At 43.5% G+C, this 18,708-nt stretch overlaps 1 protein-coding gene across 14 annotated transcripts in view; it reads right to left on the bottom strand.

The window, feature by feature from the left end:
- Positions 1-18,708, bottom strand: part of NCKAP5 (NCK associated protein 5) — a 1,007,163-nt gene that overhangs the window by 97,206 nt on the left and 891,249 nt on the right. For 13 of the 14 annotated variants that reach the window (XM_057505668.1, XM_057505671.1, XM_057505672.1 and 10 more), the window contains 3 exons: positions 13,557-13,658; positions 8,764-8,952; positions 306-4,027 (listed from right to left, as the gene is read on the bottom strand). In XM_057505668.1, the coding sequence (XP_057361651.1) occupies positions 306-4,027; positions 8,764-8,952; positions 13,557-13,658 (4,013 nt within the window). The remainder of the gene's footprint in view (positions 1-305; positions 4,028-8,763; positions 8,953-13,556; positions 13,659-18,708) is intronic. The other variant, XM_057505674.1, reaches the window with a different exon arrangement.

Raw genomic sequence — 18,708 nt, 5'->3', positions numbered from 1 at the left:
TACATTCATGGTTCCCCGTGTAGGTGGAATTTCTATCAACCTTGATAAAATTTACCATTCTTTAATTTCAAAGACCATTGGTTTGGTTAACAAAGTAACATGGTCTAAATTCTCATTTTATTCCTAACTTTTATTTCATTGTTTAAATTCTGGCTAATGTATAAAAATCTGCTACTATGAATTTCTGCTTGTATGAAAACCACGCTTGACTGGAATTTAATACGCAGGAAGCAAACAAGTCTTCTTGTGGACAGGCAGTGGGGGGGCACCTCTCAACACTGCCACCCGCTTTGCCAATGTGTTACCTGTTCAAAAGTTCTGTCAAAAAGGTATCTTTTGTTGAACCCGTAACAGGGCTGGGTCTGCTTTGCGGTTCAAATGTCATTTGGTGGTAAATGTCCAGTGGTGGCGTTTTCAGATAATTTTTGCTTGGCAAACCACCGTCTGGGCTATCTGCCACCTCGGAGTCCCTGTTAAGCCCATTTTCTATCTCAAACTGTAGTTCGAGATTCTTTCTCTCTTTTTTTCTCTCTGATTTTAGCTGTTTGTTTCCAAACCCCAAACCTTTTGCATCTTTCCTTTCCATTTTGGGGACATCCATTTTCCTGCTACTGAGAGCTGGAAGTCTGCTCCGCCTAAAACCAAACCAGCTGGCAAAGGAAGGCCCGGGCTTCGGCTTTGCCTCCACAGACGTGGACTTTGTTTGTACTTGGCCCTTTTCCACATTTTCCTGAATGCACAACATGACCTTTTCTTCAATTGTGGGTGAGAGGGGGGCTTCTGGGCTCACAGCACCAGTCCTGGTTGTGGAATTATCTGGATATCTTCCAGAAGTTTCTAGCTTGGGAGTCCTGCTTGTTTCAGTGTTGGTTGCACACTGTGTCCTCCCTGGACTTTGCAGGACTCGTGGGCAGTGTGCTGGGGTGGGTGGGCATCTGCAGTGGTCGCTGCCTGACTCCTCAGGGACAGCCACACGAGGGCCTCCTCCCTGAGGGCAGGCCTGCTGGTCTTCCATTCCAGCAGGGGCGAGGGGCCCTAAAGATCTCCGAGGGATCCTCCAAGGCAACTTGCGTGGGCTCCCGTGCTGGCTGCCGGGGTTGCCCGTGCTCCCCAGGGGGCTTTGCCTGGAGGAGGGATGCCCCAGGGGCCTCCCGGCACTGGGCGGACTGTCAGGCATGGGGGCAGCAGGGGTCTTGTGCGGAGAGCCTTCTGTGGAGGAGCTCTGCCGGGTGAGGGAACTGCCTCTCTCGGCAGTGGTGGTAATAATCTGAGTTCGGACTTTGCCAGGCCCTTCTATGGGCGGAGTTGGGGGCTTGTCTCCTGAGCGAGCGCTGAAACTCTGGCTGCGGGCTTTGGCTCCGTTCATGCCTAGAGCTGGTTTGGGGTGTGGCTTGTTGGAGGAAAGGGATCTTTTCACAGACCTGTTTTCTAGCCCATCTTTTCCAGCAGCAGCCCCATTTTCCAATGCCTCTGGGACGGCAGCTTCCAGGAGAAGCTCTTCAGCCAAACTGTCTTGTGCTTGCAGCCCCCACGGAGTCCCACTGCTTTCACCCACTGTGGCCCCAGGGCTTGCTGCAGCCCCAGAGTCCTCGAGTGGACACTTGCGTACAGCCACAGAGCTTTTAGAGGCTTCATTTAGACTGTCTTTTTCATGTTTCCCTGGCACCGTGGAACTTTTCCTGAGCAACTGGGGAGACTTTGTGAGAACTCTGAGCCCAGCTGGGAGGCGAGCTGTCAGGCCTTTCTCATGAGCATGCAGAAAACCATGTGGGCTGTGGCAGCCTCTGGAGGCTGGTGATGAAGAGGGACTGCTTCCCTGAGCTGGCGGTGACTCACTGACACCTAACACGGAAGGCCTAGGTGATGTGGAGACGCTGTCTTTCTGTTGTCCTTGTCTCCCTGGGTCTACACTTCCGGAGGACAATGTTTCCGGGGGCTCCTGGGCTGCAGGGCAGCTCTTGGGAGTCCGTAACTCTGGGTCCGTGTGTGCAGCCCCAAGCGTTTGGTGAGGTGGGGTTTTGGCGACACCTCTCTTTGGAGAGACCTTTGGGGGCCCCGGGGCCTTCATGGCGAATGATCTGGAGGGCGTGTGGGCAGCACATCTGGTTTGAATCCCTGTTTCCGTGGAAGGCAGAGGGTGAGTGAAGATAGGCTTTTTGAAGGCCATTGACGGTTTCTTCCCTGGCACTTCCGTCATGGTCAGATTAGAAGAAATGATAGGAACAGAGGATCCTTTCAGAGGTGGGGCTTTGAATACAGTCCTTGCTGTTTCGCTAGGGACTCTGGCTTGAGGCTTGGCAGGTGGTAGCAAACAGTCATAACTGGGCCTGAGTAGGGAGACTGACCTGCCAGGATGGGGTGGGCAGGAAGGCGCCTCCAGCCTGGCCTCTGGCCCAGCATCACAGTGTTTATCCCTGGTGGGGGGCTCTCCATTGTCACCAGGCTCAGGGAGGGGCCTCGACAGTGGCTGTGGTGCAGGACCTGGACTCTTGGAGCACTGGGCCCCTTCCCTTCTGCTGGACATTTTGGAGCTGTGAAGAGGTTGGGTGCGGTGTTTTGGAATGTGTGAATCTGGCCGTAAATCAGCAAGGGGTTCCAGGCCCTCAGTCTTCGTGGATTGTAAGAGTTTACTGGGAGCTAGGGTGGGTGATTTTTCAAGAGTCACTGGGCCAGAGGAAGGGACTCTTGTGGCAGTTTCAGCCTCCATTAGTTTTGATTTCTGAGGTGGAGACTTGCCCCTGGCAGGTATTTTTGTCAGGCTTTGCTTCGGATACATACCCATGGACACTGAAGACCTACAGTCACTCTGGCATGACATACTGTGTGTTGGTCTGGCCAACCTTTGCTGCTGAGTATTTTGGGTTAATGTCCTGGGGTTGAAAAATGCAGTGGATGCTGCAGCCACGTTACCTACATTGTCTCTTGGTATGTTCTCAGTTTTCTCTTCAGGTGTTTTTAAGAAAGCATAGTTTCTTGCAGCAGTTCCTGGCTGTAAGTGAGGAATTCCCTGAGGTGAAAGCTCAGAGTCTTCTGCCTTGGGTCCAGCAGGGGCCTGACTGATGGAAATGTCATCTCTGGTAACAGTGAGAACACCTGTCTGGTGAGAGCTGAACTCAATGGGCTCGCCATCCTCTGCATCAAATATTACAGTAACACATTCTTCTGAAGAAGTCCTTTTTACAACTCTTTGCTGCTTAATGAAACTGAACGTCTTTGGCCTGCTCTCTATGTGGATGGGCACTTGTTTTCCCTCCTTGTCAGATTTTCCAAATCTTGTGAGGTGATCCAGATTCTCCACGGATTTGTCGGTGTCGGTGGTCAGGGACAAATCTGAAGGGCTTTTCCCATCACTGCTGTCTATGTGCAGCTCATCGAGGGTGTCGTCCTCGGTGTCAGAAAGCTGCAGACAGAGAGCCAGGTGGTCCTGGCTGCATGGATCCCCCTCTCTCTGCGCCTCAGGCATGTGCACACTTGGGCACAGCTTTCTCCCCATGGGACAGCTGCTGGCACAACGGGTCAGCTTTTCAGGCCTCTCCCTGGGGTAAACTGAAGATGTGCCTTTGGGAAAATGTTTTCCACTCAGATTCCAGCCAAACAGACTGTCAGAAACACTGTGGGTTAATTTACAACTGTGCAGCCTGCAGCCCTGGTTTGGAACCACTTGGAGGAATGCTAAGGAGGAAGAGTCCTCCTCGGCATCGTGGGAATCTGTGCCACACACAAATGCCTTGTGGGGCCCCTCGTGGTTGGTCCCAGGGGATCTGTGGGGGGCATGCTCCTTGATACTGCTACTCTTAATTCCTGGAGAATATATTCCTTCGTTTGAGTTCATGCAATCTTTATAACCCCATTTGGTTATCACTGATGGGGGTTCCAGTAACACTTTTTGCTTCTGGAGCTTTCTTAGTCCTTCCAAAATGTGGCTTTCCTTGACACGAGATGGAGGTAGTTCATCTGTAGGACTAGCAAAGCCACTTGGGAGTGAAGAGTCGATACTTAGCCTCTTATCCCAGTTTTGTGATGATTGCTAGGAAAGAAAAGTAGAATCAGAAATGACTGAACCATGTGGGTCACAAATATATAAAAGGAAAAGCCCATCACTGAATTTACTTTGTTCTAGTGGTTAAGGATTTATGTATAAATGCATATATTAATTAGTGTGAATTGTTTCATTAATGATGCAGCAAATCTCTACTTTGTCAGGGCCTGAGCTAAGTAGCACGTGACATAAATTAGTAGAAGATAGGACCCTGCCCTCAAGGAGTATGCAGCCCAGCAGGAAAGAGGAGATTTGGCACAAATAACCGTAAGTCAAGAGAGCAAATGCAAAGGGCAAATGTAGTAGGTTCTGGAGAAGTCCAGAGGGAGACTACACCTCTCTCTGTTTGGAAAAGCCCTTGAGTGAAGGATAGGCCTGCCTTAAATATGGGGAAGCTGATTTCCAAGAAATGGGATGGCAAAGAGCTAAATTGGGAAGATATGCTCAAGGTACACTTAGGGAACAATCCAAAGACAACAGGGCCTCATTGTGCTGTGTGTACGTGAGGTGGAGGGGATAACTGGGAAGGGAATTCATTCCATGTCTTTGTGGTTCCTTCCATTCTAACATTTGATAGTTCTGTGACTTCATGACTTTACTTAACAGGCAGTGAACATCTGAGGAATACATCTATACATATAGCATCTGGGTATTTGCTGTTACAACCCCACATAAATCATTCACCTACTAACAAAGAAAGGTTGATTTCCTATCCTTCAAACCTCCCCAAGCACTAGCTTTGGAGAAGTGACCCAGAAATGACAGAAAAAAATACTGCATTCTGCACAGACATCCATATTTTTCATAGTATTGTTAACCAGAAATGGAAGGGCAGAGGGGAAGAGTTAACATTATTGAGCATCTGTTGTGTACCAGCCGCTTGCACAGTGCTTTGATTTAATTTCCACAACACCAGGAGGGAGACCTTATCGGTCCTATTGTTCTAGGGAGGAAACTTCAGCATGAGTCAGCACGAGTACACAGTGAAGAAAAAGCTGGAGCAAAGCTTTGAACTCTGGTTTCTTGGACTCTTTCTATGACTTAGTTCCAGAGTGGTGGTGTAGGAATTTGAACCTGGGCAGTCTGCCTCTATAGCCTGCATGCCTAATCATAACGCTATACTTGCTATAGTTGACTTGCTAGAGTCAAGCTTAGCCTCTCTTCCCCGCCTGCACTAGTCAGTGTCATCACAAAGATCATAGGTTATCCCCACACTCCGCTCTTAAATGGAAATTGCAGAGTTCAATCACAAACCAGCTCTCAGGGATATTGGTGGTATTTGAGGGCTGACCTCATGACTTATAAAAAATATGATTAATGGTAAAGAATATCAGAGCGAATCTGGTGGTTTTAGATGTGTGCTCTGTGCCAATCTTGGCTAAGAGTGTAGCCCCCGTGTGCATCTCCGCACCAGCAGGACCCCTGTCCCATAACTCTGAATACCAACCATATGCTCATATGCAAAGGTTGTAAAAGTGTCAGAAACTTCCAATGGAATCTTGGTCCTTAGAAAGCTGTGAACATTTGCTTTACATCTAAGACATTTTCATAAAAATTGCTCTTGCTAGTAACAACATATATTGTTTATATTTGTTATATGCTTATTTTTTTTAAGTCAAATTATATGTTTTCTTTAGAAAATTCTCCAGGACCATAAGTTGCTGGGGATAGATGCTGTTTGGTGATGCTTCCCCTTAACCAGCCTTTTCCCCTGCACCTTTAAAAAAACTCCTTTGGAAATCAGAAGAAGTTCCATAGTATGTCTCGGTATTATAGACTGAAAGCAGGCTGCCACAGCTTGGGTTTCTAGGTATTTCCACAATCCTGATAGTCATGTTTACAGTGAAGAAAGGAAGCCAGGCAAAAGTATCCTGCAAGAGCTTGAAAAAGGCAGATTTGTTCAATCTATAGAAGATGTGCTCAGCCTCTGCCCACCCACATCCCTTTGCTTCTCCAGAGCCTGCCTATGCCATAGTTAGATACCTCCCAGGGCTGGTGGCTACAAACCAACTAGACACAAGCTCTATGCCCTGTGAGATTAGCCACATTCTTCTATCAGTTTTCACAGGAGGCTACGGTATTTAAAAACTTGAGAAAAGTTTGGAAAAATCTTTAAACTTGAAAAAAAGAAAGCACGAATCCCCTCTAGGAACAAAGGTGCTGGCATTTCCATAGGCAGCTTTATTCTTTCCTGGGAAGAGAGTTGTCCTGGGGAGCAATGGAGCTGGCTGAAAGATGATGCTGGTAAGGTAGGAGCATAGGTTTCATGTTCACACTCCTTTTCTGTGTCTTGAGTGGATAACAGTTTTACAGAGTGTTTTTTAAAGGACATTATTGGTCTTAATGGGAACAAATCCATCCCCAAAATTGGAACAATTCTCCAAGTCTTAGGTTGATTCAACAAGGACAACGTAGCAGAATGGATAAGAATTAAGTTTCTAGAACCAACTGCCCAGCTCTGACACTGACTAGATATGAGATCTCGGGCTAGTTACTTCGTGTCTCAGAACCTCAGTTTCCTCACCTGTTAAATGTGGGGAATAGGTGAACCTATTTGAATAGACTGTCATGAGCATGAAATTAGGTAATACTTGTGAAGTGCTCACAAAGGTGTGTGGCGCATAGTGATCACCCATGTAGGGCAAGATAACACATTTCATACAGGCTTCCTTTCTCTTTCTACACAAAACAAGATTAAAAAAAAGACTTGTGAGCCATCAAAGAGCCATTGGTCGTGTATATAGGTATGTCTGTATATATGTATGCATATATAAATACATATATGTAATGTAAGCTAATACTGTAATAAACAATGTATATATATATATAATAAATAAAAATATATATATATAAAATAAATATATGTAATAAACAATGTGTATATATATATATATAAAAATATAAAATGTTAATATTGTATGCACATTTGAATTTGTATTATATGAGTTTATTATGTAAGTTAATACTAAATGAGTACCTGATACATGGTATGAACTATAGAAGTTCCTTAAATAATAAAGATTTAAAATGTCTTTATGGGACTGGGCCTACTTCACCGGGTCCTTGAGAACTGGGCCTGTCTCTGTGAGATATGACAGGCGTGCTCATTTTCTCAGCATGTCTCATGCTGAGACAGACTATACTGAATCTCCAGATGATGGCCACCTGAATGTGTATGGTGCATTCAAGACTCTTATTTCTCCTCTTTCAGGGACAGATTTCTCTAGAAGATCAAGGATTGTTCTAATTGAAAAAATTTTAGCTGTTCTCCCACCTAAAAAAAAAAAAAAATAGAAAGGGTGAGAAGGGGGTCTGTGAGGGAAAGAGAAAAGAGGTCTGAGACTGAAAATTGCTAGGCAAGAGGCTCTGGCAGCCAGTGATAGTCACACAGAGGGAACATCACTGACCATCTTCCCAGTCTGTCTGAGCCAGGCCCCTAGCAGTCATGATTCAGAACTCAGAATATGTGCTTAGAAGGAACAATTTTGATAATGTACTAGGCTCCACACTTTGCAGTGGAAGTCTGAGCCTAAGGGAATAAGCTCTAAATTCAAGCTTTAAATCTTTTTCTGAGTTTTTGTTCAGAGTATGACAAAGCTGCTCCCTCACCAATATTTTCTGGCAGTTATAGAATTTTCCTAGTTTCTGTGTTTCCAAAATCGTAAGTTAAATTTATATGAATGATAGAAAAATGGTCTCTAAATAATCTGATTTGGGGTTTCCATTCTCATATACTCTTTGCTTTTCTTCAACATTAGGAAATTATAAAAGCAGCTATTCCAAACACTTGACTTACACCAATGTGCAAAGATGCTTGTTCAAAGCATAAAGGAATCTTCAGTTGTGTGAGCCCACTTTGCAGATGTGAGTCATTCTAGCAGTGGGAGTTTTTTTTTCACAAAACCCAGGAGAGGAACTCCAGGCATCTAAGGAGGGACATACCTCCCTTAACTGAAGCCATGGTCTCTCTCTCTCTACCACAAAATACATCTACCACAGTATTCTCTCTCTATCAATTCTGCCCTCCAATGTATAGTCACTTAGTAGTTTATGAGACTATAGAATTGAAGAGAGGAGGCCAAAAAACTACCTGTTATTTTTGAGTGATGAATTCCTACAAAATGAATGACACTTCCAAAACATTTATTCTGTGCACGCTCTCTGTTCTTAGGAAAAAAAAAATTCTCCTTGTATTTTCATGGGATGCTCAGTCTGGAATGGCTTGGCAAGAGGCCTTGCTCAGGCTCATTCACAGTGGGTATCACTGTCTCCCTGAGCACCCCAGTGAAGAGAAGGTCCATGAAACTAATTGGAAACATTTGAGTTGGTCTGAGTGTGGTCAGGTCCACCAGGACAGAGCTCCAGGTTCCAACCTGATATAAATCTGTGAACGCAGTGGGCTCCACCAAAGCTCTGAAGGGAAGTGTGTTCCTCTCTCAAGCTCCTTCCTAGGATGTCCAAGTCATTTGGGGTCAAGTCATCAGTCTGCTCCTCACTTGCTACATGATTTCTGGGAAGTAATAACGTTTTGGAGCCAGCTTCCTCATCTCTATGATGGGGAGGGTAGTATCTCCCTGAAGACTTGCGTAAGGAATGAGGGAACAGGTATTCAGCAGATGGTCATTTCCTTCTTAGCCCTCCCTCCCACCATTCACCTTCCGATCAGGACAGGATCCCCTCTTTCTGGTTCACACTGATGCTGATGCCCTGAAAGGTGGCCTTACCCTTTTCCTGAGGTTCTTCCCATCATGCCATGTGCAGGAAGAGCCGCTGGAGTGCTCACTGCAGGTGCTTGACAGAGACAGCTCACTGCTGCTGCAGCTCGTTCGGGGGCAGAGAGTGCCAGGGATGACAAGCCCTAAGCTGGGGCATTTCAGAGCAGGGGTTCCTGATTTTGCATTCGGCTGGCATTCCTAAAACGGCAGGACAGCTCTGAGCAAGGACTTTGCTTGGGAAAGAGCAAGTACCAACTCAACAGCATGGTGAGGTAGGAGGGAATATAGCAGAATAGTCAGAAGCACAGACTTTGGGGTAAGACAGACTAGGGGGTTCAAATCTTGGCTCTGCCTCTCATAAACATGCCAGGAGAAATGAATCCCTCAGAGCTACATTTCCATTTTCAAAAGTGAACAATGATAATACTGCCTACACCTTATAGGGTTACTGCAAGGCCCAAATGAGGTTCTGGACAAGAAGCACATTCCCCAGTATCTGGCCTCGGTAGGTGCTTGATTATTATGAGCTATCATCATCATTAGGCAGAAGTATGACAATTATAGCTTCCCATTTTATCCAGTAGTACTGTTTAAACACTCAGACCAATATCAAAACATGACTCTAATGCTACGAAAGGAAGAGGACAAGAGTAGCATCTTTGGTTGTGGGGTTCAAGAGTATGAGCAGTAGATTGGGAGTCTAACGACTGGGTCTCAGGCTGCATACTGCCACTAGATATGAGATACCGAGCAAGGAAAGCACTTAACTTCCATGGACCTTAACATCATGTGTAGGGTGGGGCAGTTCTACCAGATCACTCCTATGGCTGGTTCCCCATGGCTCTGACAGCATCATGCTAAGTCAGGAATCAAATGCCCAGGAAGCCAGATGCAGTGGGACACCAAACTCAGGATTCATGAGGTTCTGTTGTAAAGGTTATAGGACTTTTCATATCAATTGGCTGTCCAAATGATAAAGACTCTTAACATCACCTAGATCTGAGTCCCACGTGGAAGATCCAAGTGGTTAAAATTCTAGTGGGTCTGATAAGGCACAGGTGACAAAGCTGTAAACATTCAAGCACATCCTGAAAGCCACATGATAGGCCCCTAATGTAACAGATGAAGCTCCATGGACTGGACAGGCTAAATTAATTTAGCATCCTGATCACGAAATGGAATGTCTCCATTACAGTCTCATTCCTGTCTCCTATCTATATAAAGCTTTGTCCCAGAAACTCACTGACGGGGAAGCCATCTGTCTTTGTGTCACTCACAGAATGGCAAAGCCTCCTACTTATGCAATTCATTGGCACTTTATGGGTGCCTCTAGTACCTGAGTACTTATCACTGTTCCTAAATGTGACTCCAACTGATGGTGACTAAGCAGCAGCTTGAGGAAGGCAGGCCGCCCTGTTTGCGAGTGCTTGGGGCTCGTACTAACCCCTCTGCAAGTGCAGAGGGTGTGCTGAATTTTCTTTCTAATCAATACCCATATGCCTAGTAATGTTAGATTTCCAATACCGGGCATCTGTCTTGCTAACCATACTTCATTTTTGCTGTGTAACAATCTCTTTAAGTGATCTAAAAATGCCAAGGAATTTTATTCCTCTATTTCCTCCCCTAAAATTTGGCTCCAAATATCACTGAGAAGAGAAACTTATCTTAAAAATTCAGCTTGCAGCAATATCTACTGATTTATGATCTTGATTATTGCTGGCTATAACTTACTTAAGGGGAGTTCATATTTGTATTTCAAGAGATGCCTACCCCCAATGGTCCTATTGCATAGGGGCACTTGGCACTGAAGTTTTAGCCATTGCATACATCTGGAACATGTCCTGAACAAGCTTCCGAAGTAGGGTGTTATGCTGCACTCCTACTTGTGTGTCTTCCATTTTTTTTCCATTCTATTCTCTCATATTTTATTGTTTGAGCAAGCAGGGTGGTGGTTTTTATTTAGGACTACCTCTGCTCCAACAGATATGTCTACTATCCAGAGAGAGATTGTGTCTGTGTCCTGTGAGACCCCCCAGATCTAAACTTCTGTAACAGTCCTTTTCACACTCGGCACGGCTTTTGGTTACAGTTTATATTCTGTCTTTTCCCAAGGTACTAAATAAAGCTTGTATGCGTTTCTCTCTCTCTTTCCTATCTATCCCTTTCCACTACACCTATCAAAATATATCTATTTTTACAACTCAACTCAATTCCCAGGCCTCTTTTAACAAGGAGGCATCCTTACCCAGTCGTTGCCCATGTGTGCATCTCCTGTATAGATGTGGGAGTAAGATGGCAGGAAATTAGAACTCAGAAGATGAGCAACAGAAGAAATTTCTGCTTCTCCCTTGATCTTGAACTTGATGTGACAGAGGATAGTTCAGGGAGGTAGGGAAGACCCATTATTGTCATGTGGAGACGGTTGGAGTTGGGGATAATTAAGGAGAAGTGTCCTAAGTCACACTTGAATGTGTACATGAATGGGCCAGGATCTTGTCAAAAATGCAGGTTCTGATTCAGTAATTCAAGGTGGGACCTGAGATGGAGTATTTTTAACAAGTTCCCAGGTGCTTCAGTGCTGCTGGCCCAGGACCTGGGCTTTGAGTAGAAAGCCCCTAGAGGAAGCTCTGAGCAGGGAGGGCCACCTCCTCTGTGTCCTGCCTGGTGGCATACTGTGTCATCTCCCAGTCTGACCAGGGCTGTGTGGAGCAGGACGAAAGGAATGGTCTGAGCCTCCCATGGACCAGGGCACTGGGAGAGGGGGTGTGTGTCTGTGTCGTCATGCTCACAGAGTAATACTTAGCAAAGAAGAAGAGGGGGCCAATCCTCCCTACTGGGAAATTCCTCCTGACTTTCTCCCCACCTTTGACAATTAACATTTGAATTTAATAAGGGACCCATAATCTCTGATATCATGGCTGCAAAGCAAGTTTCTTTTTCCCTCAGTTTCCTTCAGCAGCATGATTATCATGTAGGATTATCTACTGCTGTGACTAACTCTTCAGTGGCTGAGTGCTTGGACTCTGAGGCCATTTGTAGGCTTAAATCCTGGACCTTCCACTTGCTAACTCTTTGACCTTGGGGAAATTACTTAACCCCTTCATGCCTCAGGTTCTGTCTTTGTAAATGGAGAGAATGAAAGCACCTACTACATAAGATCACTGAATTTGAACAGCCCCTGGCATATAATAATGCTTAGCAATTTCTAGGTGTTGCTAGTATTATAAAAAAAATTTAATATACATGCATCCTGGCTCTTAAACTAAATCATAATTTTACAGTCTTCCTAGGGGAGGGGACCCTATATTTACTTCTTGATAAACTAATGTTGTCTGATGCCTTCTACACAGAAACAGTGTTGAGCAATAGCCATAGGTGGGTGCACTGTGTTTCCGGGAATTGGTGATATGAGTTCTGGAGAGACATGCCAGTAGATACCTTTCTCAGTTATCATTCTCCATCTTTCCCATGATTTTCTGTGGCTTTGGCATGGTGTCACATATTTAAGAAGAACAGGCAGGTACTAAAGCAGCAAAGATCTTGTTATTGCCACAATATTGTTAGAGGTACTGTGTTATCTACATTTCCTCATTTAGTCCTTATCACGTCTCTCAGAGATAGAAGAGAAATAACATTATGCCTATCTTTCAGATGGGGAAACAGGGTCATGGAGGTGTTAATATCTTGCCTAAGATCACCACACCAGTACAACAGTCTGATGTTAGGTCCCAGCCATCATGCTCTAGCACCAGGTAAGGCCCTTGACAATAAGCAGAACTCCTGGACATGAACAGACCACCAAGCATACTACTGGGAAGAGTCATAATTAGCAATAGATAATGATGATTATTAAAATTCTTTTTTGCCAAGAAAATGTACACTGGCTTCTATCACAGCATTATCTTAATGACTCTGTGCTATTCAAAGCGTATTTTTCTCATTCTGTATTTTAGATTACCACCTGAAGCGACCCATATGCTTTAAAATCCTTAGACATGTGATATACAATCCACAACTGTAGTTTAACAAAGGAGAGAGACACAGGGAGAGAATGAAGGCAAGAGTTTCTTGGATAAAAACTGCACACTTAAAAAAATTCCTGACCTTAAGGCCATATTACAGATTGGACACCATTAAAGGTCTTCATGAATGTTTAAAGTGACAGCATTCCACTGAAACTTAATTCCAATCTTCATCTTTGATGTAGACTAACCTAGCTACACTGATAAAATTATACAGTAAAATAAAAAGCCAGTTATCCACAAATGTTCATCTGTCACTGTTTTAGGCCTAACATTTTTTCATTGTATATTTATTTGGCTTTTGTGTTTCTCAAGTTACTTCTTTTAATGTCAATGAGAGTTAAAAGCCAGACTGGTTAAAGTTTTGCCAAATAAGCACAAAGCTAACCCTAGCTAAAGAAAAAAAAATGGACAGCCCATGAATTTTTAAAAGTTCATACATAATATATCATAAAAGAGGGATGAATAATATGGGATGTGGGCTTTAATAAAAAGCTCCTTGACCATTTCTCAGAGACTTTGAGATGTAATCAATACCCAAAAAGGTATCTTGGGGACAAAGCCAAGATTTATGATATTTTTGCCCAGAGTGACACTTTCTGCTTACTCTATCAGCTGGGGGACATGATATTGAATTTCAGGGAACACAAGAAAGGAAGGTATTTTTAGCTGCCTGACAAAGCCTCAAGGACGCGCTTTACGGTTCACTTGTGACATCATATTTGATGGAAGGAAAATAACAACCTAAACAGGCGTTCTGAAGGGAACAGGGAAACTCACATGCAGCTCAGCACCAGTTCGTGACTGCGTTAGACTTCGGCTGCTTTCCACCTCTGTGAGCAAATCCCCGGATGAAAGATCGAAGATGCGTGAGTGAAGTTTCTAGAAACAAGCAGAAACATTGACTATTGGTGAGTTAATTGTTGTTTTGTTTCAAAATCTTGCCTCGGACAGCTAAATCTCAAGAGTTGACATTTCTGGATGAAATGATATATCTCCTAACTTGAAAAAGTTTATCCTAGTTTATCAGGGCTCCATATATCCATGTGCAAATTAAGCCTTATAAATAGTAAGCACAATTTCACAGTCTGTCAGTGTTGGAAAATAAGTAATAGGGAAAAAAAAAAGTAGCAGTTGGGTAATAAGAGCAGGGAAAATGTAAATAACTCAATATACTTATTGGCTAGTTGGCAAATTAACTTTTGATACTCATATTAAAAAACACCTCCATGTTAACCTTATTATGTTGAGCAGTGGCTAATATCCAAGCAAATAATTATAAAAGCGGCCTTATTTCTAAACAGCAAGGATCTTGTGAAATCTTCCCTTGGCCACACTTTAACTCAAAGTCATTAATGTCATCTGTTAGGAACAATTAATGCGAATAGAAAATAATTGCATTAGGGATCTGGGGACTTGGAGGATTTTGCACATTAATATTCACATGCTCTTCAGTTATACACTCAATTCTTTATTTCAGCTTTGCTTGGGAGGCCTGCTAAACCAGGGACATTTCACTATATTCATCTTTATCCTAATTACTAAGGCTTTTCCGTGGACATTAAATTTGATCTGTTTAATTGCAAATACAATAAAACTCACGATTTATGTCTAATGTTTCTGCTAGGCTGATGACATTTTAAAAATGGTGCTTATAGCCTGGTTTGTCTTGGTTACAACTTGTGTAACTTCAGACACTCAAAAGTCGAATCCAGTAAGTAAATAATGTAGCTAAGCGTGCCTCCCTCACCTCTGAAGTTTTTCTCTTCTTTTTCCTCGGTGAGGCCTTGCTGCATACTGATGTTCATTTGGGAAATGTCTGAGAGCCTCTGCCAATAGTTAATGTTAGGATCACCTTAGAGTGCAGAGGTCGCCCCACAGGTCACTTCATCCCAGTAGACCTACCATGCCGTCAGCAGGGACTGTGAACTCCCCTGAGGTGAGGCACATTTGTTCTGCTCCCCACCTGACTCCTCTCAGGCTGAACTTGTGTGAGGGCCCTATGCACCTGGTTAGCTGGTCACTCAACAGACATTGTGTCTGAAGGATGAGTGCTGAGGTGGGGCTGTGCTGCACCCCTCTGCGGGGGTGGGGTAAGGCATTCTTTTCTGCTAAAAATTAGTTCCCCCGCTTGTCAGTGGCATACCAAATGAATTCTTATTTCACATTTCTCGTGCTTCTCTTACCCTGTTTGTGGAGTTACTTTCACTAGATAAAAACAAGCAGAAACATTGACTAGCAGTGAGTTAATTGTTGTTTCAAATCTTGCCTCGGATAGTTAAATCCCAAAAGAGTTGACATTTTCTAGATGAAATGATGTATCTCCTGACTTGAGAAAGTTTATCCTAATTTATCAGGGCTCCATATATACATGTGCAAATTAAACCTTATAAATAGTAAGCATACCACATGAGTGGTATGTTATGTGACTTGAGGGAAGAGTCCTTATAGATTAGATATCTGACTTATTTGGCTTATGGTTATACTTACTTCTTATCAAATATGTGATATCATCCTTTGCTTTCTGCATGAACATGTGTATGTATTAACCCATTCTCCCCAAAACATCCTAGAATGGTTAGCTGTTATTTTGAAAATTCTAATTTCACCAAAAGAGCTAAGACATCAGTAGATAATTAGAACCAGGATGTTGTTTCTGCCCAATTTTTATAATCCTTACCTCAAATTCCCTCTAGAATCTGAATTTTCTGGGGGCAAAGGTCATTTAATTCCCAGGACCTGTCAGAGTGTGCAATGCTCAGTAAGTACCCAACTGAAGCTTATTGTAGTTCAGAAAGAAAAAAGATGTCTTTATATCCCACCCCTGCACCCACAGATACAGGTTTGAAAAATTGAGCAAGTGCCAAAAGAATAGCATTCTGAGACCTAAGAATACATTTATCAGTATGCAAAGAGTCCCAGGAGTTACAGGAAATGACACTCAAGAAAGGAAATGATGATTTTGAGTGGTATGTCATGTGACTTGGGGGAAGAGTCCTTATAGATTAGATATCTGACTTACTAGGCTCATGATTGCACTCTCTCATCAAATACATGATGTCATCCTTTGCTTTCTGCATGAATATGTGTATGTATTAACCCATTCTCCCAATGATGTTATACTTCAACAGTTTTTATTCAAATGGTCAGTTTCCTCCATTGAAATTGGTGCAGTCAGGTGGCAAAGAGAACAGGTCCTAGGGTGAGGAGCTGGGAGGCCTGAGTTCCAACCCTGTTTAAGGTATAGGTTTTATCGTATCTTGGGAATGTAATTTTACCTTCTGTGTCTCAGGTTACCTGCCTGCCACAGAGGGATGGAAGTGGCTATTTAACCTACCTCACAGGTAGACAGGGGTATTGCTACAGTCACAAAGGATAAGAAGGTGGTGTGCTCAAATTCACAAAGCCTTACACCAACTAACTGTCATAATGGGGGGTTGGTGGTTGGTAATTTCTTAAATGCTGAGGTACAGATGAAGCATTTATAGCTGTAGTTTCCATATATGTAAGGAACATAAAAACTGACTTGGAAAGCAGTCTTCTTCTGTGTTACGGCAGCAGGCAAGAAAATGGTAGGTAAGTATCTCCTTTTCATGTAATGTCCCTAAATAACCACATGGGCTCACAGGCCCATAGATGTTACACTTATAAGAATTTTTATGAAAGGCATATATTTTCACACTTACATATGCATATATAATATATAATACTATAATAAGTATATTTTCAAAGACAGAGTGAAAGCACAAAAGAGAGCAAGTACATGAGTTTTCAAACTGGGGCTGTTACTCTATCTGTGCTTAATTCAGGTCTCAGTGAAAAGCCAGTAGAATGGATACATGGGAAATTCACTTAAAGTTATGGGCAGAAAGAGGAAAGAGTATAACTCACAGGAAAACACTGTGGCCTCTTAAAAAAGTCCACCTTGCTTTGTTAGTGAGCAAATTTTCTGTCAAATACATATCTATAGTTCATGTTTACTGTTAGTATCCAACTGGATAAACTCCCTTGCCTGAAGTACTTCAAACTTGAAATCTTTAACCTGTGAATCTGGGTGAATCCTAGATTTAGACATGAGTTTCTTTTTTAAAAAATGGGTTAGATTTAAGAGGTAGCAAGAATATTCAGTGTAGTTTGGAACTGACCTCACACCATTACATTCTTTCAGTAACTGAGATTCCACTTGGTCTTAGAAATAGAGACCCCTATCCTCAAGCACTTCCAAACCAGAGATTGATGAGATCTTTTTGCTCAAGTGCTTCCTTTGACAGTAACATTCTACCTCTCTCTCCGTGCCACACTGGCTTCATTGTCTCTGGAATAGGCGCCTCTCTTTTTTCAGCTGATGTTTTTGTCCATCTGTCCACGGCACATTCTCCCTGCTCCTGCCCACTTATCTAAAAGCTGTCTGCTATTCAGGACTGCATGAGCCCCACCCCCACCCCCACCCCCTATAAGGCTGTGCATCATCTCCAGCCCACAGGCTTATGTCACTCCCAGTTTTTGGTCCCTTAACTGAAATGTATGATTGCTGAATAGCTCCTGTGTGCAGGCTCTATTATCTTAAGAGGATGATCAGTTCTATGAGAATGATGGCTGATAAAGCCCTCCTGTAATATAAGCACTTTGCAGCACATAGGGTCGCCACTCAGTCTGTCCATCAACCACACACATATTCTCAGACAGAGACCATCATATATACATTTTCACACATGGATATAAAATGTTTACATCAGTAGGCCAAAATGACCTCTCACACTGAGGACTTCCAGTTTCACGGAGAAAAAGCCGACTTTCTGTCACTATGCAGGGGCAGGGGAGGGGGGATTTGTGAGGTGAGATCAGGTATGCTGCAATCCATCAGAATACCCACCCCGTACCACTGTAAAATACCAAGTTCAGCTGCGGGGACCTGCCAGTGCCAGGAACATGCAGTGGGTCAGTTGTATGTGGTGGATTACCCTGCCTTCCATCAGAACTGTGCACAGTCCTGAATCTGTAATGCAAGACAGAGAAACCTGTCCTCAACAGGCAGTGCCCAGCACCAGCTGGCTGTCCTGTATCTGGTAGATGGAGGTGGAGTGACCCCTTCAGAGGAGTGGAGATCCTACAGCTCTCCAGTTGATGGTGGTGGCGGAAGCCGGAGACCATAGTGTGCTTGAGGCTTTTGGAGTTTGGCTGGAAGGCCAGTTTTCCATTTTCTGTTTCTCTCCTCATGCAAGGGCTGCCTTTCTTTAGATACTCAGTGAATGCTTGCTGCACTTAATAGAATTCTGCCTCTGGGATTTTGCTCAGTATGGAGATGATATCTTAGCTCTAAGACACTGATTGTTGAGGCCAGGAGGACACTGAGACCTTATTTAGTGGCACAAGGTGAAGGGCAAAAAGCAGATCTTCATCTGAGAAATGTGGGCAGCATGGGGAAGCAGGTTGGAAAACATCAAGTGAAATAGGGCGATGGGCAGCTTTTGTATTCACTAATGTACTGCCTAAGATTTGAGAAGAATGTGTGAATGTTTTCATGTCAGGATTTCAGAAATTAATGACTCAGTCTGAGATGTAAAGAGGAAAGTAAAAAAAGGATCATTTAACCATCACTCCCTTCTCTTCATTCAAATTTGGGGAGAGAATTAATCTAAGACCATAATCATGCATACACTGATTCTCCCTCCCCCATTAAAAGCCAAACACATGTACAAAGAGAACTTATGAGAGTGAATATGGCACATATCACATTCATGCGCTCCACCACCACAAGCAATTTAGGTTCAGCAACAGAAGGTGGACATGAATTAGGGATTTTAATCTGTTCTGCTTCAATATCCTTGATTTACTTAACCTTGGTGATACCTTCAGGATTGATATTCTACCTCGGCCCTGTTTTATATTCTCCAGAGTTGCTTTTCCCTCTTGAGGAAAAGGTCTCTCAGTC

Source organism: Manis pentadactyla, chromosome 8 (genome assembly GCF_030020395.1).
Source record: "Manis pentadactyla isolate mManPen7 chromosome 8, mManPen7.hap1, whole genome shotgun sequence".
NCBI classification, from domain to species: domain Eukaryota; kingdom Metazoa; phylum Chordata; class Mammalia; order Pholidota; family Manidae; genus Manis; species Manis pentadactyla.
The sequence above is the reverse complement of the archived record's forward strand: the minus strand, read 5'-3'. Positions and strand labels throughout refer to the sequence as shown.